General features: G+C 44.6%; 1 protein-coding gene across 5 annotated transcripts in view; it reads left to right on the top strand.

Moving 5' to 3' along the window:
* Positions 1 to 1554: 1554 nt before the first annotated feature.
* Positions 1555 to 25764, top strand: part of LOC126336836 (matrix metalloproteinase-24) — a 169298-nt gene continuing 145088 nt past the window's right edge. The window contains exon 1 of one of the 5 annotated variants that reach the window (XM_050000915.1): positions 1555 to 1869. In XM_050000915.1, coding sequence (XP_049856872.1) covers positions 1765 to 1869 — 105 coding nt within the window. In that variant the 5' untranslated portion in view covers positions 1555 to 1764. The remainder of the gene's footprint in view (positions 1870 to 25764) is intronic. The other 4 variants (XM_050000912.1, XM_050000913.1, XM_050000916.1 and 1 more) reach the window with 4 other exon arrangements.

Raw genomic sequence — 25764 nt, 5'->3', positions numbered from 1 at the left:
GTGTACATTTTTTTCCCACGAGCTGTTAGAGTGTGGAACGATATATAAATAGTCTGAAGGTGATTCGAAGAACACTCTGCCACGAACGTACGTATGAATTTTAGTCATGTAGGTGTTGAGCCAGAAAACCATAGAAATTTGAGTAAGACAATACACAAGAGGAAATACCCTTGAAAATTTATTTTTCATGCGGAAGAGGAAATAATTGAAAGAAACATCATTTCTCTGTTAAAGGGTCGTGTAGTCGTGGAGACTAATTTCACTGTTTTACTGCTTAGCGAAATAACGATAGTTGCGAGTGCACACTGAGATTCCTTGCTGTGTAAATTATGACCTTATCAAAGTACTGAGAGTTCGCTGCTTATATTCTTGAAGTAATTGTATGACACAGGTACTTTTCAAATAATCGGGTGTACGCTTTCCAGATCTTGTGCTTCTTCCTGAATTGGAGTTTCTCGGATGTCATTCTAGAGGGCCGTTGGTGGCCGAGCGGTTCTAGGCGCTTCAGTCTGGAACCGCCCGACCGCTACGGTCGCAGGCTCGAATCCAGCCTCAGGCATGGATGTGTGTGATGTCCTTAGGTTAGTTAGATTTAAGTAGTTCTAAGTTGTAGGGGACTGATGACCTGAGATGTTATGTCCCATAATGCTCAGGGCCATTTGAACCATTTTTAAATGTCATGCTAAAGCAATGTACTGTTAAATTATACTATGTGCTTTATGGGAGTATAACACTTTATTGCTATTACTTATATTACATTATTGCATAACTTTATTGTTATTAATATTGAAGTCGTACCCTTATGTGGCACCTCAAGTTATATTTGAGGTGGTGGAGGGGGCGACACAGAAGCAAATTCTGTTTCGCTCTAGAACTGAACCCTGGATGCGCACCTGGCTCAAACCCTCTACAACAAGGGTGCTCAACCTTTTAGCCTACCTGGGCCACAATGGAAGAAGACGATTATTTTTCAGTCAGAAACAACATACTTCACACGGCTAAAAATAACTGCTGAGAGGTGGAAAAAATTCGGGATGGCGCAACGAGAGAATAGCATCGTGTGGCGGGGTTCCAGATCGAAAATATTCAATTTATCGTAACAATACATAAACCGAATTTTATGGAATTTCTATTTTTTTCTGGCGGTGGGATAGATGCTCACTTCATGAGCCGGGTTGGTACATGCTTTAGGACACAAGCGACCCGCGGGTTGGACGCCCCTGCTCTAAACCAAGGGGTTCATGTGCGAAGAACTCGGTTATGCTTATGATGATTTGCGATTGTCGAATCTGTTACTAAAATGACAAAGAAAGGACAAACGTAACCAAATGTCGTGTGACGTGAAATTTTGAAAGAACAGGAAAGCTGAAGGGCGTTGTAAGGCCTGAAGATGCAGTGCACGAGTGTCCCTATGTGTTCAACGAATGCATTCGGAAGCTACGGAGCCAAGTTCGAGGACGGAGTTGCGGCGGCGGTCGCCAGGCGGCAGCACGCTCAGCAGCCACGTGATTGGCGGCCGCTCGCCCCCACCCGCGCGCCGTTCTGGGAAGCGGGACTTATGCCCGCAATAAAACGCGCGGGCGCGCGCGCCGTCACACCACTGTTGGGTTCGCGCCGCGGACAGTCGGCAGGTAGGGTCTGGGAACTGACAGGCAGCTGGTCCACGGTAGCTTGGTAGTGGTACAAGAGCTAGGCGAGATTGCCGTGGACGACGCGTCTCGAGTGACCAGGACACACAGACACACGAGTGTTGCGGCAACCAGCATGTGGACCGCAGCGGCAGCGATCTCTGTGCTGGCGTGCGCCCTCCTTTGCGGAGCGGGACACGCCTTCCCCGTGGGAGGAGACATCTCGGACACAAACGCAATGGTGAGTACGCGAGCAGCTGCCGTATCCGTATGCAGGGCACTACGAAACTTTTCTCCGACGCACTGGCAGGTTGCCTTACTTCTTATTTTCGCGCTACTCGTAAAGTATCACTTTAAATACGAGACAAACAGTTTACATGGGAAGGGTGCGGGAGTAGTTCTTACGCACATTTAGGATACTTCCATCGCAGCACTTGTAATGCATTGCAGTTTCTTCCATAAAAACTGTACTTGTTATGAGTAGCTTTAATTTTATTTGAGCTGTCTTGGGTAAACTTTAACAAGATAAGTCGACAACCTTCCGTTATACAGAACATTTCCTACAAAGATTACGTAACTATCTAGCCACTATTGTTTACTTTTTTTCAAAACACTTTCAAAAAAGTAAAGGCAGACGTATATTTTCACATGTTTGTTGTTTTATCTTCTTGATACAAAAACGTGATATTTGCAAATAAAAAAGTATAAAAACATGAATTCCCCACAGTATATATTGTACACCACTCGCCACTTTGTGCTTTTCGTTTATAAGTGCGTTTTTAACTTGCTCTTACAGTTCTCCACTCACTACTACCACTAATTACTACCGTAGAATGCTGAAAGAATCCCTCGAAACATCCATAAATCATTATTTTTACAGATTCTTGTTCGAAGACAAACAGTAGGTCGATCCCGCAGCAGCAAGAACGTAAAAGAAAAGGGATTGATCATCTCAATATGTGTTTTATCTGCTAATGCACTACATGTTGGTAAAATTTTCTTCAGGGCGCAAATATTTCGGACATTTTTTTCGTGTTCTTTTTGGTAGGAAATACAGTTCTTGATTTGGAAACAGCGGACTGTGGTTGGGGAAATACATCGAAACATTTACTGTCAAAAATGAAAACTGTCAGCTGTCTTTTTTTCTTGGCAGAATACCTCTAAATTCGTTGACAGTAACGCATATTTAAACATTCGGCCCGATACTAATAATAATAATAATATCTCTTATACGTGTATTTGCACTATCATTTGGAGGTATTTCACACGACAGGATGAACTTTGTTGAGTGATGGATTCGCACGAAAGCGTCATATACGCATATGTTAATATAAAAGGTTTTCGCCTTCGCGCACATTACATAGTTGTTTTGAAACCTGGTGACTATGAAAAACTTTATATATATATATTAGTTATTGTTTTGAGTATAAATTAAAATGAGGACTGAATTAGATATCTTATTGTCATGGAATAGCGTGAGATGGTGTGACTTTTTAGAAGAGTGGTATTGTTGAACAGGGCGTTATTCTGATGTAAGACGAAAGTAGTTAAACTGCAGTAAGTAGTCATTAACAACGTTTTGTTGGACGTGCGATTTTTTTTTTTATGAACACTGACCGCTGATTCAGCCCCCGAGGTACATTTTGCAAGATTGAGCCCGGAGAAAACGTGCAAAGAATTTCACTTTTCTATTACGTGACCCTCGATTGCTAACGAGTATAAGAAAATAAGGATACCTTTAAAGATTACTTGTGTATGCATCTGTCACATGAGTTTTGGTATGCCGTCCAATAGCAAAGTTGCTAACAGACTGAGGGTAGCAGGTACCCGCCCACTTTTGGGCACCGCTGATGGCGCGATATCTGCATACAATGTGGCAAGGACATGTCGGGGCTGGGAGCCAGTCATGAACGAGCGGTCCCTAGCTGCGGTGAGATGACAGCCGACCTGCCTTTCCGCAGCTGCTGCTGGCGCTCACGACGTGTCGCAAGCCGCCAACGATGACGCACAGCCCACCACACGCAACGCGAGCCGGAACACACGCTTCCGTTTGTCAGCGCACGGAGATCGTTCCGGCTTCAATGGTCTAAGGCATGACTCACCTCCTACTCGTAAACGGAATCTGAACTTCCGCGCAAATCTCGCTCGGAATTTTCTCGGTCTCTGACGCTCATTGTCATTACTTTAGAATTCGCTGTACGGAAGATACCACTCGTCGAAATCGGTATCATTAACGGCACACCTGAAAACCATAATATCAACTTTCTTCCTTGAGTTGAATGGCTCTGAGTATTATGGGACTTAACTTCTGAGGTCATCAGTCCCCTAGAAGTGAGAACTACTTAAACCTATCTAACCCAAGAACATCACACACATCCATGCCCGAGGCAGGATTCGAACTTGCGACCGTAGCGACAGTAGCGCCTAGAACCGCTCGGCCACCCCGGCCGGCTTCCCTGAGTTGAGATCACTTTCATAACGAAAGCGTTGACTAGCTCGGTACCAAAATATAGAACACAAAACACACGTGTTCCTTAGTCAAACAGGTGTTCGCTAAGATCATGACATCATACGTTCGCAAATAATAATTTTGTTAACTCGATATGGTAACAGATTACCTTAATTTCCATTACGTAAAGGTGAAGTGCCCTCTCCAATGACCTGACGTGTTACCTGAGCATCGCTAGTAAAGTGATAATTGTTGCTTTTCATTTGTTCATTAATCATTTCTTTGAGCACAGAAGTCTTAACGACAATATGCAAGACTGGCATTAAAAAAACCATGATAAAAGTTTTTATACAAGAGAATAAAAACCAGTATGTTTCGCAGCCGCTCACGAGGACCCACGATGGCAGGTCTCAAAAGATGCAACGATGATCCGTAAGAAAACAATGAATAAATGTTATCGATCTCCTAAACATAGCATTGAATTGGTAAGATGTATAGTTGCCGACGACAGGCTTTGGCATCAGGAAAACATGCCGGATGCATATAACGTGTTTAAATTATTAATAGTTCAAATGGCTCTGTGCACTATGGCACTTAACATCGGAAGTCATCAGCCCCCCAGAACTTAGAACCAGTTAAACCTAACTAACCTAAGGACATAACACACATCCATGCCCGAGGCAGGATTCGAACCTGCAACCGTAGCGGTCGCGCGGTTCCAAATTGAAGCGCCTCGAACCGCTCGGCCACACCGGCCGGCCTTAGATTATTAAATACTAATTAATTATTAATGTTATGAACAAAGCTTAAGCTTTGACTTAAAACGATTTACTTCGTTTGCCTACCGGTTTCAAGATTTTCAGTATTACCTCGAATTCATGGGTGACCTACGACGAAATGACATTCGAATCCGTGCTTTGTCAGTAATCATCAATACGGTAACGATTTTTCCGAATCGATTTTTCATTTCTCACTTTCCTGAAATGCTCCTATGATTTTTCTTCATCTTTCGGGTTCTCATAGTATTTTATTTCCGGGAACTACGCCCCGAAATTTCGAAGTAAATGTTCCTGTATACCGGTGTATACGAAAATACAAACTTTCTTCTATTTGTCACTCCCTTCAAATAGGAGATATAATTCATGCGAATAAATTTCAAATTATTCGCTTCAAGACACATGAATGCATGATACCGTTTTTCGTCACGCTAAAAGCTTTCTTTATCCTGGCAGAACCTCTACAGTACACGACAGATATCGTCGTGATCCATTGGTAACTAGGCGGTAGTTCAATCCCACGTGACGCACGCTACTACTTCAGTGTTAACTGTTGTTCCTTCTAAAAAAATAGTTTCCTTACTTCTTTTGCTGTAGTCAGATGCGGATACGTAGCCAAAAATATAGTTGTTTAAAGCAAACCCTTGTCTTCTCACCATTTTTATTAATGAACAATACAAATATGTATTGAACTCTAACACTTTACTAGAGGTTTCTGATAGTTGCTCCTGTGTATAGGTTTTGCTTCACAGGATGACGTCTATTTCACTGGGGACACTTTGTGAAAAACCTTGAGCAAAGGTGTTCAGGTTGCGTCCGTTGGTAGCAATATTGGAGAATGCTCTCTAGTGCCAGCAGCCCGTTGAGCGTTCTCAATTGACGCCCAATAAATCTGCGTCACAGCTCCGTTGTCGAAGCTGTCTGCCTTTTCTGCTCATTGGGAACAGATTTCTCAGGCGCCGTTACATCACACTGGTCAAAGCGCTTCTCAATCGGACAGCTCAACAAGACCGCAAGTCTGTTAATGTCCTTCCAAGGTGGAACACATGAGCGGAAGGCCGATTCATGAGCGACGTACGAATTATTGCTTATCCACACTGCACCAACTCGAACATGAAATTTTCTTTATCTTATCGAATGACGTGGTAGCAAATCAGAAGGTTACGATATGCGTTTGTATTGCGTGACAGGTTTCGTGGAATTGCATTACTTTTATTTTCGAAACTCATACCGTCGAACACAGCAATGTTTAATAGCAGGACATGTTTCCTTTTCGTGACTTGCTCCACAGACACACAGACATGCAAATACACACACACACACACACACACACACACACACACACACACACACAACACGTTACATAAAGCCTAGTAAATATGGGATTTAATTGCATTCTTTCAGAGCTATGAGCACTTCAATTCTTCTACTGAACAAGTGCTCATAGCTTCAAGGTATGGAGTTTAGAGTCCATGTTTACTACACTTTTTAGCTTCGAATGATTTTTCCTGCCATATCCCTGAATACTGACCATTCCTCTAGCGACACCTTGTAATCCAGAAAGATTCAGCTTCCTCTACCGCTGTCTTTTATGTAACACGCAATTTTATAGCTCGAATTCATAAACCACGCGCAAGGTGTTTCATATTCTCTCGCTCGCTCCTTGCGAACTGTTAGTCCTACAGAAAAAATTGAACAGGATCTTCCTGTACAAAATTTAAAGTAGTGAAATATTGTACTGAGATACGCTTTCACTAGAGGCCGTAGCTTTCGAGTTATTCAAGAAAAACGTAGGAAAGTGACCTTCAGACACACCCCCACTCCCACACTCGGATCACACCTGTCAGGATTTCTAATGTGTTGTTCATGGCACTCCCTCTTGCCATTGTTAAAATGTTTCCCATCTTCTAATTTTTTGGTTTTCATTGGGTTGCCTTATTACGCCACTGGCTTAGGCGGGAACTTAGAACTTGTAAAACTGTCTTTTGTGTAAATTTTATGTAACAGTTTTGTCAGTTTTAACACCACTGCATCGTTGTATTCGTCCATCCTCCTGTCTATGAAACTACTGTGCTTTTAGGGGTTAAGTTTAGACGAGCTGGCAACGTTATTAGTTTTATCAAGACGTTAACAAAAGTCGTTTTACGTTCATCGCATTCAAGAGCACGGTTGATTTAATAATGTTAACGAAGTGGTCGAATGCTGGCAGAGTAGTAGCCCAATCGACAGAAACGAAAGGAGCTCGAATATCGGGAATACTTCGTGTAGTCGGAAATTCTTGTACAGTGCTAGGAGGGAGTGCCACGAACAACGTACGAGAAATCCTGACTAGTTCAGTGTAAACTGGAGGTGAGTTTGAGGGTCATTTTCGTATGCTTTTCTCGAATAACTCGAAAACTGATGTCTCCAGCGGAAATGTATCCAAGTACAAAATTGAACTACGTTAAATTTCCTACAAAAAGGTCCTGCTCATTTTTTTTCTGTGGGACCAATAGTTTGCGCCAGAGAATATGAAAATCTCGCCCGTGTTTTACGAATGCCAGCTATAACATTGCGACCGAGCGAGGTGGCGCAGTGGTTACACACTGGACTCGCATTCGGGAGGACGACGGTTCAATCCCGCGTCCGGCCATCCTGATTTAGGTTTTCCGTGATTTCCAAAATCGCTCCAGGCAGGTGCCGGGATGGTTCCTTTGAAAGGGCACGGCTGACTTACTTCCCCCTCCTTCCCTAATCCGATGAAACCGATGACCTCGCTATCTGGTCTCCTTCCCCAAACAACTCAACCCAACCAAGCCAGTTATAACATTGCGGGCTGCATAAAGCTATATCGGTAGGGGCAACTGAAACACCCTATAGTTGTATTATAGTAGGTAGCGTTAAAGAAATGTTAATTTCAGTGTACTGCTTGCCCAGCGAGAAAAAGGAGAGGCTTTTTTACCCTGCACCTCTCTTCCCAACGGAGCAGTCCATTTACTAGGCTGAGCTGCCTGCTTACGCTACCATAATCCCCAGCTTAGTTGTACTGTGGTTGTAGTTGAGACCGCCTCGACTGCCGCTGACTGGTGTGCAGCAGGTCCCTCACAGAGCTGCTGGGGAAGGGCCGCGAGCGCAACACGTGCTGGACGGGCTCGGTGCGTGATGTACGCGTCTTTTTGCTGCGTGACGTGGGATTGCGTTCGGGCGCGGCGCCAGCACTGGCGCGGCTTGTGTTGCCGCTGGCTCGGCTCACATCTGCAGCGTACGGGCTGGGCAGGAACTGTGCTCTCTCTGTCTCTCTCTCTCTCTGTATCCTCACTCTGGTGGTAGGGCAACTGGCCTTTCAGAGAGATATAAAGCCACAGGTTGCAGCTGCGCTATTGTGACAGCCACACTTGGCGTCCAAAGAGAAAACGCTGTCCAAACTGGTAAGAAAACTCCCGGGTCAACACGAGACGAAACTCTGTCGACGCCTGAAGGAGGAGTGTAAATCAAGGTGGCAAATTAAGTGGGTAATGAATCTTTCACATCACTGGGCTGTGTTGAAACTTATTTATATTAAAATTGTCAGCCGGATCTGTAACCCTCTTGCCCTTAGTGGGAAATACCCACAACAACGTTGCCTGATGTAGGCAAGAATCTGTATTGACACACAGTTTGTCTGCCAGAGATTTCAACTTAAAACGTATTGGTGAATCGTAACTGGGACCAGGATCTGAGCAAATCACCTTCTTTACGAAGCCACAATCTTCTATCTGCGCCTGTCCTTCTGCCAGAGCGTGAACATGCACAGTGTAGCTTTTTCAATCGACATTACTTCGTCCTGCAAATCATACAAGACGGAGAGCTATCTTTCTTGGTCAAAGATGTGGCATGGAATAACCCGTTGTGTTGGAAGAAACAACCTGGCATTCGTCAGGACGTATGAAATGAAATAATCGTATGGCATTGTTGACTGGATGTCCCAGTCGGGTTCGGCCGCCAAGTGCAAGTCTTGTTTCATTCGGCGCCACATGTGGTGACATGCGGCTGGTTATGAGGATGAAATGATGTTGAGGACAACACAACACGCAGTGCCCGACCGAAGAAAATCCCTAACCCGGCAGGGAATCGAAAAAAAAAAATCAAATGTGTGTGAAGTCTTATGGGACTTAACTGCTAAGGTCATCAGTCCCTAAGCTTACACACTACTTGATCTAAATTAGCCTAAGGACAAACACACACACCCATGCCCGAGGGAGGAATCGAAACCGGGCCCAGTGCATGGGAGCACGTTACCACCCAGTTAAGCAGGAGGACGTCAGGACATATGGCAGGACACTTGAAACACATAAAAACTTTTAATTTATCTTGTGGAAAGTATTTCCGTCACAGTGTCCTGATAAATCTAATAACAATGTGCAAAACTTTTCTTCAAAATTCTGAATTGTCAACACTTTCCGCTTGAAATCATTGTTTATTTTCCAGTATTTGCCATTTTATAGCCTTAGCAGACATTTATGAGAGGAAGCTGCATAGCCGTCAAGCCATCAGCATATGACGGAGAAATACTTGTAAGTTTCATGTATGCCCACCGTATGCTGGTGGCTTGCACTTAATCAAGGCAGCTATTGGTTAATGGTGGAAAATAATGATTACAAGTGGAAAAGGTTGTAATTTCAGAAATTTTTTACGAGTGTGGTACCTGCCCGAAAGCTAACTTTACGAATACAATTCGTACCTGTGTGTGTAGGCTGCTGCGGCTGTTGTCACCTTCAGTAAAACTTCTCCGCCTCATGTATCATAAACCAACGTTTCGGCGATTCTTTGCAAGTGGTCATCATCCGGTTCGTTAACATAAATCGAAATGCAACAGAGATTGAACAGTTCATCTGTTTAACGACATGAGGAAGCATTCATATTTTCGGAATAGCATGATTAGACAATCTGCATCCGCTGTTACTCAGTCTACAATTCTCTGCTTATCATATCTCTAGAAAACGTGATGAAATTCTATGAATTCCATTCTCAAGAAAATGTATGAAGCACAGAGTACCTGCGTGCAGGGGCAGACCAACAAGATACTACCGTGAGACGGAATACTTGACGTTTTCCCGCTGTAATGACTATTCCGTAGAGTTTTAGAACTGTTTAAGGGTTATACTGACATCTTGCCGCATTATTTCGACTGAAAATGAGGCAGCCATGTTCAGGAGAGAAACTGGTCTGGCCAAGTTGTCAGCCGAACCGAAGTATTGTGGAAAGATATCGACGTCATCCGCCTGCAGCGGAGAAGCCTTACATAACAAGACACAATACTAGCAAAAAACAGACGCAAACTGACGTGGCTCCGTGCTTAAATACCAGGACGCTTGGTTTAAGCCTCTTTCCACCCGACCTAGTTGAAACGTCCCCTTAGAAAAAATTATTAATTACTGTGCTCATAAACCTCTTACGTTATTTGATTTTCAAACAGCTGAACAGAATTGAACGTACTCAGACATTTCTCTCTTTACTTATTCTGATCGACACTAAACTGACACACAATATTTTTAGCGCAACGCAGTCTGATTTTCAATAATCCCTACAAAAGAATAGCCCTGACTAACAATAACCTATACCTTTCATGAATCACTTACCTCACAAAAATATTCGTTACTCGAACTGCTGCAATACTTCCGGCTAAATAAAAGATTCTAACTACTGAAGGCACTAACTACTGATAGGCATAGTTAGCAAATGAAAGATTTTAATAGAGAACAAACAATGTATTTACCTTAATAATGTTCAAAAGTCATATGTATATATATAATACTGGATATCAGTTCATGATATCCAGTATTACAAATTTACTCTTTCTGATGGACACACGTCCAGATCATCCGCTCTCAAAGCTCCGCCATCTCACTCCCCACATCCACCACTGCTGGCGGCTCACCTCCAACTGCGCAACACTACGCTCTGTTTACATCCAATTGCCCAACACTACAATAGCGAATATTCCAACAATTCCAACCAGCCACAGACTGCACACAGCACAGCCAGTGATTTTCATACAGAGCGCTACGTGGCGTTACCAACATAAAAATCTAAACAGCCTACTTACACAGTCTAAAGTAAATAATACAGTATTCTGGTTGACGATCCTACAGCTGTCGAAATATTTTTCGAAACAGATTCGCTTCGTTGCGAATTATTGTAGCATAGTCTGTATTGGGTATGGCTAGAATATCCATTGGTAACATATGAAAATTTATGCCTGGCCGGGAGTCGAAGCCAGATATCCCGCTTATTGCCTTACCTTTAGGCTATCGGTGCACGCTCTTCGAACCCACCCTAGCTTCCATACGTGACGTTTTCTACTTGAGGATGTAGACAACACAACACATGGAAGTTCAGGTGCTTGGATAGCGTAAATTGTAAGGCAACCGCTCGCGATAAACGAGAAATCCAGCTTAGACTCCCGGTGTAGGACAAATTTTCATGTCACCAGCGGGTAGTGTAGCCGTACTCAATAGAGCTGATGACAGAAGAATTCCCACTTCAGCGAATGTGTTTCGCACACACACACTTGCTTTAATCACTTCACGTTGGTCCTGGGATACCGTGTCTAATGACCTCTATATCGACAGAACGTTTCTCTCAAAACCTCCCACTCCTGTCGTAACTCGATCTCGGATTTGCACGATTCTGCGCTTTTGGCCGAATCGAGAAAACGGATTTGCTGGAAGACCGAAGGTCTTCCCGCCCTCCCCTCCGGAGGTTGGAGGGTGGCGTCACGCCCCATCGGACAGCACCAGCGCCTTGCCGACCTTCGCAGCTCGGCCCTCTTTACAAAATCCGACGGCCGGCTTTCGTTTTGCAGCCGACCGTTTCCCCGCGATTACAGCCGCCGGCTTTTCTCTTTGCCGCCGGACCACTGCTTTCCGTTTTAGCCTTCACGGCTGTCAGCGCTCTGCTCGTGCATCGGGCAGGTGTTGACAAACTTCGCGCGGGAGAAAACGTCCCACACAGCCCTCGCTCACCGCTGCAGTGCCGCCGCGCCTGGGAGGGAATCGTTTCCGAAGAAGAGACGAGGTGGGCCGCTGGAGACAGAAGCCAGATCGAGAGAAATGTATCTGGCGTTACTATCTAATCGGGTCAGATAGGTGCTTATCTGCTGCTGGCTCCGACATTAACGGTGGAACAATCGGGACGTAGGATTCGTCGCTCACCTGCGCTTCAATGCTACCGCTGCAGCGTGTGGCAATACGTAATACACTTGCAGAGGTTTGCAAGTAGTTAGTGATGTATCTGACTTCTTCATCTTAATCCCGTCTAGTATGGGGTCGCCTGTACTCAGGACAAGGGACATTTATTTTTCACTTAAAAAAAAAAAGGTCCCTCCGCGAAGGTATTATCCGAATGGGACGGAAATCAGTAAATTAGATGTACGTGTACAGACAACCAATGATTACAGTTTCAGAAAAATTAGATGATTTATTCAAAAGAAAGAGCTTCACAAATTCAGTAAGGCAATAACGCGTTGACAAACTGCCTGTTGGCTTCTGTATCCGGTTGTTCGACCGACGCTCGTCTGATGATTTTTCTGATGTTTTGCCAGCACGAGTGGCTGGAGGTTAAAACTTTGACAATGCCAGCCACTCGCGCTGGCGAAACGTCAGAAAAATCATCAGACGAACGTCGGTCGAACAACCCGAGACGGAAGACAACAGACAGTTTGTCAACAAGTGGCTGGCTGGCTCTGAGCACTATGGGACTTAACTGCTGTGGTCACCAGTCCCCTAGAACGTAGAACTACTTAAACCCAACTAACCTAAGGACAGCACACACATCCACGCCCGAGGCAGGATTCGAACCTGCGACCGTAGTGGTCGCGCGGCTCCAGACTGAAGCGCCTAGAACCGCTCGGTCACACTGGCCAGCCAACAAGTGGCCACGAAAGCCTTAACAGTTTTGTAACAACGCATTGGTCCACCTCTGCACCGAGAGTCAGTTTCCAGTCCGCGCACGAAAGGAATGTTTCGTCCAGATGTAACTAGATTTTACTGCAATATTTGTCGGACTGGATTTCTTAGAACGTCACTCTATCAGCACAGCAGGAGCAAAACGAAATAAGAGATTTGATACGTGGTAGGGAACGCAGGTAGTGGCTGCGGAGCGTGACACGGGCTGTTGAGTCAGTGGAGCCGGCGCTCTGCAGTTGGCAGTGGCGCCGTCCCTTCGTTGCCAAGTCTTCTTCATTACGGAGGTTCCCCTTGAAAAAGATGTTGGCCGAGTCCCAGCGTCGACGCAGCGCGACTGGCAATGAATGAGACACCGCGCGGTGCTCACAGCTGAGTCCGCACCAGGCTTCGACGCTTTCTACAAGGGCGTACGGCGATGACGACGATCATGATGGTGATGATATAGGTATCAGGGCGCACAGCGGCTTGGTTAGCAGCGCTCTTGCAGAATATGAAATGAATGCTTAGTTAGTCTTCCCTCGCAAACAATATTCTTGGGAGTTAAACTAAACTAAACTCCGTCGAACAGGCCTCGTGAGGTCCAACGGTACCTATCGATCGCAGTGTCAGCCTCTGCCCTGGAAGCGGATATGAAGGGACATGTGGTCAGCACACCGGTCTCGCGGCAATTGTCAGTTTTCGTGACCAGACCCGCTACTTCTCAATCAAGAATCTCCTCCATTGGCCTCACGAGGGCTGAGTGCACGCTGCTTGGCTTCAGCGCTCGGCAGACCCGGACAGTGTTCCATCTGACAATGGAAGTCAAGTCTAACAGCGCTTCACTTAGGTGATCTGACGGAAAGTGGGATTACCACTGCGCCCAGGCCGTTGGCATTTTGGGACAGTGGACACATACTAGAGATTTGGCAATGACAATACATTCAGTGACTGATTATCAATATCTTAATATGAACTATAAAAATTTAACATGGGTGGGTGCATGTCTACGTTCACCTTCATACCCCTTCCTCGCCCTAATAAATAAATAAATAAATAAATAAATACATAAATAAACTAAACATCGACCTGCGATCGACCATAATACACAAAATGAAACGAGAATTAACGGGGAAAATGTGCTACAGGTTATTCCCTGATCCGCGTGGCTGTTTGACCGCTAAAACCGGGCAACAGCCACCTGCCGTGAGAATAAATACTTAGGTTTCCTAATCAACAGATGGATCACTACAATAGTGTGACAACCTCACTACATATACTCTAACGCAAAAAAAAAAAAAAAAAATATACGCACCACGAAGGAATTACGCGTATACGAATGGAACGGAAATAGGTAGATGTGATGTACATGTACACACGAATAAATAATTACAACTTCAGAAAACAGGGCGGTTTGTTCAGGAGAAAGAGTTTCGCAAATTGAGCAAGTCAATAACGCGTAGCTCCACCTCTTGCCCATGTGCTTGCACTGATTGATAGAATGCTGTGGGTCGTCAGCAGACACTTGTTCGCTAGTCAGCGGTACTCTGTCTGAAGCGAGACTCAGCACTGAAGACAATTCTACTCCAGTCAGTGAGATTCCAGGCCGAAGACGTTCTCTGGAGACGACATGGACGTCAATGGGACACCAAACCTGACTGTCTGCCTTACAGTCCAGCAACAACCAGCGATGGTGTGGAGTTCCATTTAATTTCATAGCAGGACCCCTTTGGTCGTCACCTGGAACACGCTTACAGCACATTGCTTGACGATACCCTACTCCCCCTTTTGTTGCCCTTCATGACAAGCTATCCTGAGCTTACATTTCAACAAGATAATGCCCGCCCGCACACGATGAGTTTCTACTGCGTTTCTTTATGCTTGCCTTTGCCAGCAAGGTCGACGGATTTGTCCCCAATTGAGAAAGTTTGGAGCGTCATGGGCAGGGCCGTCTAACCATCTCGGGGTTTTGACGATCTAACGTGCCAATTGGACTGATCCATGTTTTTTTCTTGCTCAATTTTTGATGCTCTTTCTCTTGAATAAATCACATACAATATTTCTGAAATTTTAATCATTTGTTTGTCTGTACATGTATATGACATCGTCGGCGACTGGTGGCCGAGCGGTTCTAGGCGCTTCAGTTCGGGACCGCGCGACTGCTACAGTCGCAGGTTCGAATCCTGCCTCGGACATGGATGTGTTTGATGTCCTTAGGTTAGTTAGGTTTAAGTAGTTCTAAGTTCTAGGGACTGATGACCACGGATGTTAATTTCCATAGTGCTCAGAGCCATTTGAACCATTTTTTATATCACATCTACCGATTTACGTCCCATTCGGATAATTCCTTCGAGATGTGTCGACTTTTTTTGTTTTTTGTAGAGTGTATAACACGTCGCAGAGATCTGAGATTAAACTCAGGCATTTTACCCCACAATATCTCGACCTCTTTCCGATCAAATTGTGTCGACAAAATTTTATTTTTTTCCCATCGTGATTGGAAACTCGGTTGTGGTATGATATTTTCGCTTCCCTCCTTACTTCTAACACATACTACGTATGTTTTAAACCGGGTTGGATCTTTTTCACAAACAGCGGAGGGACTGAAAACTGTGAAGGTGAGACGCGTTCTTCTTTCTTTCTGTCTCAACACCCAAATATGTTATGTCGTAATGGAAAATGAAGGAACGTCTCACTTAGCATGACACAGGCCTAAAACGAGGAGGCATTCAGCGAGAGTAATGTACAGCAGGAAGTGAGGTCAGCCCGCAAACTACGCTTTTAACTGACTGCTACATTGTCCGCAACTTTCTCAACCGATAACAGTGAGCGCCAGCGGTAGTGAATCACGCGTGTAGCTCGCAACAGGCGGTAGATAAGACGGGGAAATTGGACTGACGCGACCAGGAACTTTAGCACAACACCTCGTAACTTTGACAAGGACATGCCTTGCAGATCCCGAGCTTAGAGGGTAGCGGTAAGGGCTTCCGTGGGTAGGACTTAGAGGTGGGCGAGTGAAACTGGCGCATGATCTTCGTTGTCGAGGCACGCATCATTTCCGGAAGCAGAGTCTGCGCCCAAGGCAGGGTCGAAGGCCGACGTTCTGTGTCCTTCCGGGATTGCCATCGGCCCACGCGTCTCGGACGCGTCCCGAATCGCTCAGCCGAGCCCGATATAGCGTCGCGGCCGCTATGTGAACTCTGCGTTTTGATTAAGAATGAGGTATTGTTCTGCAACAAGATCGCTCAATAATCAAGCTCTGTGTGATCAAAATGGACGATTTAAGTCGACAGAAACACTACCTTCAAAATTTTGCTTTCTACATGTAATATAGAAACTTTGACATTAGTTTTTAGGAGTTTTAGAAATGATTACTATGTCGCATGAAATAAAAATAGTCACAGCCTGTAGATGTGTAACTGTACTTCACAGTTACAATGGGTGTAAAGGCAAAAAAATCCTCAGCAGGCTTGACTGGTACATGCTTCACGTTATTCTTCTAATTGTTTACATAACCTTCACGAATAGATGTCATGCACCAGTTGTATACAAAGACTTTGTCGAAGATGCCGATACGATACTGATTCATTATTTTTTCAATTACTTGTCGCCTGCACCCTTTTAACTGTTGATGTGTATCAAAAAGTTTAGCATAGCATAGAGACACCGGACTCACAACACGCCACGCTGCATACGGTTGACGTACTGAGCGGATGTAGGTCGCTCAGTTGCATGGTTACTGACGTGAAGTGAGTCACATCATTTCTGCCCCGCAGAGCCTCTACAGGCAACTTACGTGAACTGAGTCACATCATTTCTGCCCCGCAGAGTCTCTCCAGGCAACTTACTTCGATCTCTTATAATTTGTCACTCAAAGTCTAGGGCACGCTTTGACTTCATCCTTTCGACTTTCTCGTTCCTCGTTACTCCAAATCCTTCTCATATTCTTACTTTCCACTTTTCGCAGCATGGTTTGTTTCAACATTAACATATTGCGACAAAATTTTAACTGTTGTGGTTGGTGTTAGACTGGTAGTTGTTTTATTTGCTTTAAAGATGGAAGGACATATCCGCTTTCGGTAGCCGATAGGGACTTAATTTGTAATGCAATAGGCCTATGCATTTCGGGCTTGAGGTATTCACATCTGTATTTCGTCACTGTTTGTTGGTTGCAGCTTTTTCGGTGGCGTTTATTATAACCTGAAGTGATAATTTCATATGTAGCCATGAGGCCTCTTCTGAAAGTATTTGCATCTGCGCTAGAAGATATCAGGAACAACACAGGTAAACGGCAAAAGGCTCTAACTAAATCCACGGAAATAATCGAACAGATAAATAAATATAAAAAAATGCGTCACAGTCGTGACAGGATCAAAGTAAATCAAACGAGTAACACAGGCATGTCATAACAAGCAGCAGGATGAGGAAATGATACCAAAGTCAGCGTCTGGTAGTAAGATTATCGTTAAAGGTAGTTGTAGTGCCTTGACGCGTTTTCTAGTAAACGAGGATGTGAAATCGACTATCGCAAACCAGTGGATTCGCGCTGACTTCGTACACACTCTTAGAATAAACAACGAGAGGGGCCTTGTCTGAACAAGGTCAGGCGATAAAGTCTCAAGTTACAGCATATATATCGTTGTCTCTCAAAATAACAACCACCAACTGCTGGGTTTTTCTGTGACACTAATCGAGGCTGGATGTAATTAAGGGTTCTTATTATCGCCATAAGATTTGTCTTCTTCGAAGAAATCATTCTCGCAAGACATTGTCGTTAAAAGTTTACATCCAACATATTTGTGATTTAGGTGTTTACATTCGGATGTAATACAGAGGGGAAGCCAACCTTTTTCAGTGAGAACTTCTCTCACGCTGCTTCTTTTGTTGGAAAGTAGCTCCGTCACTGGGAATCGAGTGATACCAAGTAAAGACACTCGTGTCACTGTGTTATTGCTTCCAGAATACTTGTCGCAGATAGTGGCGAACTGCCCGCAGTACTGGCTTTCCTACTGCTTGTGAAAAACATACCCAGCTCAAGATACAGTTTGACATCTTTCTGAGACAGGGATAGAACGAATAATCTTTTTTTTTATTGTGAGAATTTTTTCTTGGAAATAAGGTGATACAAAAGAAAGGAAAGAAGGAAGGTTGGGTTTAACATCACGACGACATAGATGTCATTAAAGGCGGAGCAGAAGCTCGGGTGGCATCAAGGATTGGGAAGGAAATCGGTCGCGTCCTTGTCAAAGGAACCATCCCGGAATTTGCCTGGAGAGATTTAGGGAATTCACGAATACCTAAATCTGGGTTGCCGGACGCGGGTTTGAACCGTCGTCCTCCCGAATGCGAGTCCAGTATGCTAACCACTGCGACACCTCGGCCGGTATAATGAGGTGATTACACCTACTTTTGGTTTCATGCTAAATATTCCTTCCATTTCTTTAGCATATAGGACAAATTTGGGGAGCCACTTTTTTTTTTTCAGGGCAGCCAGTCTAACGCTGTAGTTGATATTGTCTGAGTGCATAGGAGTTCTTGTTGTCTGCTGTCGAAGAAGTTGTGTGGTCGATTTGCAAGCGCCAACCAGTTTTCTGAGTATTATCTTCTGAGACATCACTGGCATTAGGGACAAACTGCGAATCTTGCACAGCGATCTTGGAAATTGGAGGTAATCTGTAGTTGCTTTCAGCATATCTGTGGATAATACCAGATTCGTACTTGTATCGAGTTGATGAGAGTGACTGTATGGCATAATGGTGTGCTCATAATTGTTGTGGATGGGTGGTGTATAGGAAGATGGGGCAGTAGAAAATCCGAAGCCGGTTCTTTCAAAGCAGCAAAGGAGCGGCAAATTTAAGGTACCATATGTACGGCTGTATAGCACTTGTACCTGATGCTTTCTCTGCCACAGTATTTGAGTCGACCAGTTCCGTCCCCACAGTGAATCGCCGACCTCAGCCACGGAGGGAAGTCGCTGCCCTTGACGAAAACTCCGCTTTGTGGACACCAGGGCAGTAGCAAGTGCACTGGGAAACGGCGTGCTGTACCACAGGCGATCGGGCGGTCCGCAGCTTCCGATCCAGCCTCAGGTGGCTGTCGCAACATCCTGTCGCCATCCGCTGTCCCGGCACGCCTGTTGCAATTGGCCTCGTGGGGCAGGTGGCGATTTCACCCACCCGAAAGCGCCGGCGATCCTAGAGAACAGGCGTATGTCGAATCCGCTGCAGCGCGAAACCGACCACCTACCGGCGAGTCGCTCGTACAGCGAGTGAACACCCGAAACAAAGGAAACAAAAGGACTTAAGTACTCGAGCCGGCACCAAGCAGCAAAAAAGCGCCTCTCAGCTTATATCTCACTTTTCCCGCTGCTGTCCGTCTAAACCACAACGATTTCTCTTAAAACAAGGAAGCGTTGAAGACGAGGAGTCGCGAATTCGACAAATGTTTAACGGCAACGTATGACGAAGTTGAGCGCTCGCCTGGGGGAGTAACCATTCTTCATTTGACCTTAACCGCTGCGAGAATAATCGTAACTAGAGCATTTTTTTAGGCTCGACACTGGGTTTAAAAGCGTCTCGATAAAGGGCCCGTGGCTTTGTCGTCACAGATGACTGGAGCAACATAACTTTCAACACTTCCGGCTTTTCTTGTGCGTTTGTCGGTATACAGAAAAATCCTTTGAAACCGCGGAGAGTGATGCCTGTGGTTAAAAGCGACAACCCGTTCTTATGTCGTCGCAGGCACAACGCAAGCCGATTGCTTCCATGGCGGAGAAAAGTGAGCTCTAATTTCAGGAATTAGATTAGTAGGCTTAATATCGACCATATTCACATGTTACTTAATGTACCTCAACTGTATGGGAATGAATACAGATTACATGAACATGGAAAAATTCACTCGAATCCTTCGCGAGTTGAGATATTCTCTACGTTTGACCGCAAATGTTTACAGTGTTCTGGATTAGGCAAAACTGGGAAATAAACATAACATACGTTAACGAGGATAGATGAAAATGTGTGCCCCGACCGGGACTCGAACCCGGAATCTCCTGCTTACATGGCAGACGTTCTATCCATCTTTTTTTTCTTTTTTTTACTCATTTTGTTCAATATAGTTCGCTGCGTTTGGTCGGGGCGGACGTCGCAAGACATCCTTTCAAATTATTCGTTGGTTCCTTGACTCAGTTTTTTTTTATTACAGAAAGCGCACAGCCCTCTGACCGAACACGCTGTGCTACCGTGCCGGCTAAATCCATCTGAGCCACCGAGAACACAGAGGATAGCGCGACTGCAGGGATTTATCTCTGGCACGCCTCCCGCGAAACCCACATTCTCAACGTATTGTCCCACACAACATACGCAGTGCCCCCGCCTATTACACTCGTTACTCGCGGCGCTTTGCCGATTCCCGTGACAGTTCGGACACTGTTTGTGTATTCGCACAGAAGAAGATGATGGTCAAGTGGCCGGTGAGCCTTAACTATATATATACTAAGATGGTATCTGTTCTTTCGGACATGTCCGAAAGAACAGATACGGTATTATTATATATAAAGCTGGGAAAGTTCCAGGTTACGGAGTTGGCTTGCACTTATCATGTGTATTATATCAATCTACTCTGGCATCGTGATCTCTTATTGTAACGAAAACTGCAAATGTATCAATATAACCATTCACAGAAGGTTTTGCCCTACTGTAATATGGAACATATATATATGAGTCAATATGTACTCAATATAGATCTTTCGTTGATCAAAACTGTCTCCGATTGCCGCCTTACGCTTCTTTCCAAATTGTTTGGAAACTTAAAGATGACATTCCAGAACGAGATTTTCACTCTGCAGCGGAGTGTGCACTGATATGAAACTTTCTCGGACCGAGAGTCGAACTCGGGACCTTTGGCTTTCGCGGGCAAGTGTTCTAACCGACTGAGCTACCCAAGCACGAATCACGATCCGTCCTCACAACTTCAATTTTGCTAGTACCTCGCCTCCTACCTTCCAAACTTCACAGAAGCTCTTCTGGGAGCCTTGCAGCACTTTCTCGCGAAAGGCAAAGGTGTCTAGTTCAACTCTCGGTCCGGCACACAGTTTTAATCCGCCAGGAAGTTTCATAGAGATGACATGCGACGTTTCTTCCAGCTGGAATAATTACATCGCTTCCGCATATTAGTATTGGCAACTCTTCGTCTCATATTTTTAATACTCTTTTAGAATCTTCTTCATGCCGTCCGTCACGTCTTCGATATACGATATTGTTTTTACACAGTTGTTACTCAGTTGTCATTAGACTGCGAATCAACCACTTCTTCAGTTCCGCCATGCACTCTTGAAGGATTAGCATTATATTAGCATGTTTCCGTATACTTTTCTCCTGTTAGCAATTTCTACACCATCAGTACCATTTTCTACAGGTCTACAGGACTCTATCGAAGCTGAATGCAAGTTTCAAACCCGCGATTTCACTTTCCATGCCAACAAAGGCACCGACCAATGCGCCCCAGTGGTTAAGTCCTCTCGTTCGAGAGGACAGCCGTTCCCGTTCTACCATCCAGATTTAGGTTCTTCGTATCTTCTCTACACAGCTTAAGGCCGACGCCAGGATGGTGCATTCGAAAAGAATGCAGGTGAATTCATTTCTCTTCCTTCCATCAATTCGAGCTTGTGATCTGTCTCCAACGACGGCATTGTAGACACGGAGTAAAAGACTGCTCTATCTTGCTTCCTTTCTGCGTCCACATCTGTACGTCTCTGGTCGCCTTATTGTGTGTGGCTGAGTGTATTATGTATACCACTGTCCCCTCCCCCCTTTCCCGTTCCAGCCTCGAATGGTGCACGGGAAGAACGATCAGTGTGGCGTCGAGTCTCTCTAACTTTACCTTCATGTTCTTTTCATGAGATATATGTAGGAGAAAGCGACATACAGGGTGTAACGGGTGTAAATGCAGATATTTGTATGTGTGGTTCTTTAACACGTACATAAATCAGTGTGCTGGCTGATTTTTTCTCTGCATCTAACAGTCTTAGCACAAAAATGTCACAAACTTTACGACCCAATGTTTTCTACACGGTCGTAACTGCACCTGTCAATATAGACTAACAGTTTTGCGTCCATGTACCACACTTCAACACCTGACCTGGTGCCCAGGGGAAAATAAGCATTAATGGCTTGCTCTTGCCACGTGTAATCTAAAAACGTGCTACTCCAAGTAGCTATAATTGTTAGTCTGCAGATGAAGCAATGTTGTTCAGTGCCCTGTCTTCAGTCACTATAGAAACGTCTGCACTGCACTACACCTGTTGCACCCTGTACTGGTTAGTGCTTCTAGAAATGTGCGCTATGGGAATTTTAACAGTAACGCACACCGTGGTGCACAATGCCTCTGCCGTAGCGCCTTTGTGACGCTTTTGTCCTTATCAGATGAACCTGTATCTGTTCCATCTCGTAAGGTACCCAACTGACGAGCAATTCTCAAGAAACAGTAGAACGAGAGTTTAGGGAGCTACTTGACTGGGGTCGTGAAGATTCTTCTAATGAATCTGCCAGGCACCTGCATTACCTACAGTTAGTTTTATGTGGTTGTTCCGCTTTAAATCCTCTGTGCGCTTGATCGTTAGCACTGGACTCGCATTCGGGAGGACGACGTTTGAATCCCGTGTCCTGCCATCCTGATATAGGTTTTCCGTGATTTCCCTAAATCGCTCCAGGGAAATGCCGGGAGGGTTCCTTTGAAAGGGCACGGCCGACTTCCTTCCATAATCCGATGAGACCGGGGTCTGGTCTCTTCCCCCAAACGACGCCACCCAACCCCATAATCCCTGGCGTTTGGCAAATGTGACAGATTCCAGTGGTTGTTCGGCAATCGTGTAATCGTCCTATACCGTGGGACTTCCGCCTAGTTGCACAAAGAAGTACTTCTGTACGTAGCCTTCCCCACCAGTTCGCGGTGATTGTGATTCCGCGCGATTTGTGGCGGGCGGCTCAGTATAGGTGGTGCGTGCGTCACGCGCGGAGCGGCACCGGCTATCAGGCATGCTCGGCGGACGCACGGGGTCCTTGGCTGAAGGCAGAGGCCACCCGCGGCGGGCGGCATACAGATGTCCGCCCGCCACGGCCACCGGCTGCCGGAAGGCGCGGTTGGCTACCACAACACCACCAGCCTTCCAGGGCACTTTTCGGACTGGAATCGCAAACAGCTGACCGCCAAGAAACACGCGGTATCGTGCTGTCCTTGATGCTATCCTTTCCGACTTTTTCTTCCCAGTTTTATTGGAGTTGACCTGCGCTATGCAATATTAACAGGACCACTATTCCAACGTCCAAGAACCTCACTGGAGAATAAAGCCATTCCCCCTCTGTTTACTTAATCTCTTGGGGGTATTAATGGGGTAGACGCGGAGAAAAATGAAGTTATGTAATTGATATTATTTTTCAGGTATATGTCTGCAATCCTGGGGCGCACGGAAATGAAGTATCCCTTTTTCTGTTTACGTATAGGCATAGCACTGTTAGAGGTCAACAAACGTACATTTGCCTATAGAGTAAAATATTCTCACAGTCAGACTACCGAATTTGAAAATATTATTTGCTCTAAACTTCCTAAATAAACGCTATTCATGTATTCAGCAACTCAGCACCATTTAACGTAATGTCACTCTTACGTTTTAGTATGTCAGTAATTATCTTGAGGTTTGTCTGACTTTCGTTCCGGGGCTCTATGACAATAGAAAATGTACGAAGTAAGACGCTGCACTTTGTAGTGAAACTGTTTATATTAAATGTCAACACAAGTAAGATGCGTTTATTGACGAAAGAAAATATCCTCTGGAACTTACGAATGTTTGACTACTCGCCTTTCATTTTCTCGTATTTCACACATAATGTAGGTAGCATTTAACAGAAGGTTTTGGCAATTGCCCTTACATCGGTCTTAGTTTGTACCTTTGTACTTCAAAAGTACTACGTAAGATCGACTTGTAATAGATCTTCGTAACGCGAGAGACTGGTGCACGCGTGTCGTGAAAACTGGTGTGACCATTATGTATTTGAATCGAGATTTAAGTCGTCAAGAAAAAAAAATACAGGTTTCCCTTTGAAATTTACGAAAAAATAACGTGGCCGAAAAGAACTTGAAGTTTTATAGCCGGGACTAGGTAGCAACATGACACTGTTTCGAGCTATATTTCCAGGTGTGTTATCTTTGCGATAAGGAGATAAGTACTGCTCCAACCATCGAAAGCGCACTGAGTCACAAATCAAACATTTCATCCCACGAGCCCACTTATGACTAAATAGCCAGATAAATGAACTGTTCCTGCAGAATTTCATGCTCTAGGCCTATTGTACGAAACATGAGTGAGCGTGAAGATGAAGCAGCGTACACAAGGAAGACCACAGTTACGTCTGCTATTCTGTTCTCAACAAAATGTGATAAACGTAAAGAAGTGTCTGGTAAATGACTAGGGAATCCAGGGTCATAACGTGTTATCTCTCGGACCTCTCTCAGCAAGGCGAAACAGATTCTTCGGAAACAGTATCTCGATTGTGAGTGTAGCTCTTTTCTGCACATAAATTCAGTCTGTTAGCGTTGTTTAAGCTACAAAATACCTCCATCTGTTTTATTTAATGTCAAAGTGGAATTTTAGGGTGTGCTGTGACGGTATGAATTGTTATTAGCAAAATATTCTGACTCTTAATTATTGTACATTGCAAAAACGCTTCACACGAAGAACGTCTTGCGGTAGAATGCAAAAAGATACGAAGTTATATTTTATCTTCGCTGTGTGCAAATCATGAGCTGTTAAATATCACGTACCTACCCATGGATTGGCGTATATTTTGCGCCATAACTGATAGACTCGCATCACAGAAACTCTGCATTCTTCATTAACCTCATGCAATGAAATCTACTACCAAATACCTTAGCTAACAGGGATCTTTTTTTTTGTGGTCTGAAGACTGATTTGATGCAGCTTTCCACGCTAGTCTGTTCCGTGCAAATCCATTCATTCCTTTATAACTACTGCAAGCCACGTCCATTCCAGTCTGCTTACTATATTTTTCCTTCCTCTGCAGTTTTACCCCTCCCCCGTATGACGTCCCATTTCCAGTTTGACTTACCACTTACCACAGGCTGTGTCCCATCAACCCATCCCTCCTTTTAGCCAAGATGCGCCATAAAGCTCTTTTCTCTCCGATACGATTCACTACTTCTTCATTAGTTATACGATTCATTCACTTAATCTTCAGCATTCCTCTGTAGCACAATAGATTATACGAGCAATAATATAACGTCGGAAGTAGCAATAGTTAACGTGCTTCAAATAATAACTAGATGTGCATGGATAAAGCAGCAGCAATTACTCAACGGTAGCCGTGAAAAATAGCCTGGGCAACATGCTAGCATAACAAACAAAAAAAAAAAAAAAAAAAAAAAAAAAACAAAAAAAAAAACAGAAGAAAATCTCAGGCTATTTGCTGCTAAGGCGAAGATGTAAGAGTTAATCTCGGCCCGTTCATCCTACACTCTGAAGGCAGCGGCGATGTTTAATTACAGATGGCATCTGCAGCGGGAAGCAGCTCGTAAAACGGAGTCCATTGACCTGGAAATGAGCAAGGTTTTTATCGAGGGGCAAGTTGAGTTGCCCTCCTACTTATAAACGTCGGAAACACGTTAACAGGTTTTGGTCAGTAAGTGCACGTTAATTTACTGCTGGCAGTGATGAAGTTTTCGAAATGGAGAAGGACGAGTGCGAACTATGTCATTCACAAGCAAGGAATTAGCCTACAATTGAAGGTAAAGAAATTGCTTCAGAGACGGAAGGACGGTAACAGTTCAAACATTCTTCCTGTGTCATTATGGGCGGCGTATTAGCTCGGTAGGGAAAGGATGGCTAAAGGAATTCGGAAGTTCTTCAAGAACCACTTCCTTTAAACCCATTCGAGTCTCATACAACTATTACGAAATCAATGCCTGATGCTGCCCGAGAGCGTTTATTTCATCAGCTATTA

Source organism: Schistocerca gregaria, chromosome 2 (genome assembly GCF_023897955.1).
Source record: "Schistocerca gregaria isolate iqSchGreg1 chromosome 2, iqSchGreg1.2, whole genome shotgun sequence".
Classification (NCBI taxonomy): domain Eukaryota; kingdom Metazoa; phylum Arthropoda; class Insecta; order Orthoptera; family Acrididae; genus Schistocerca; species Schistocerca gregaria.
The sequence above is the reverse complement of the archived record's forward strand: the minus strand, read 5'-3'. Positions and strand labels throughout refer to the sequence as shown.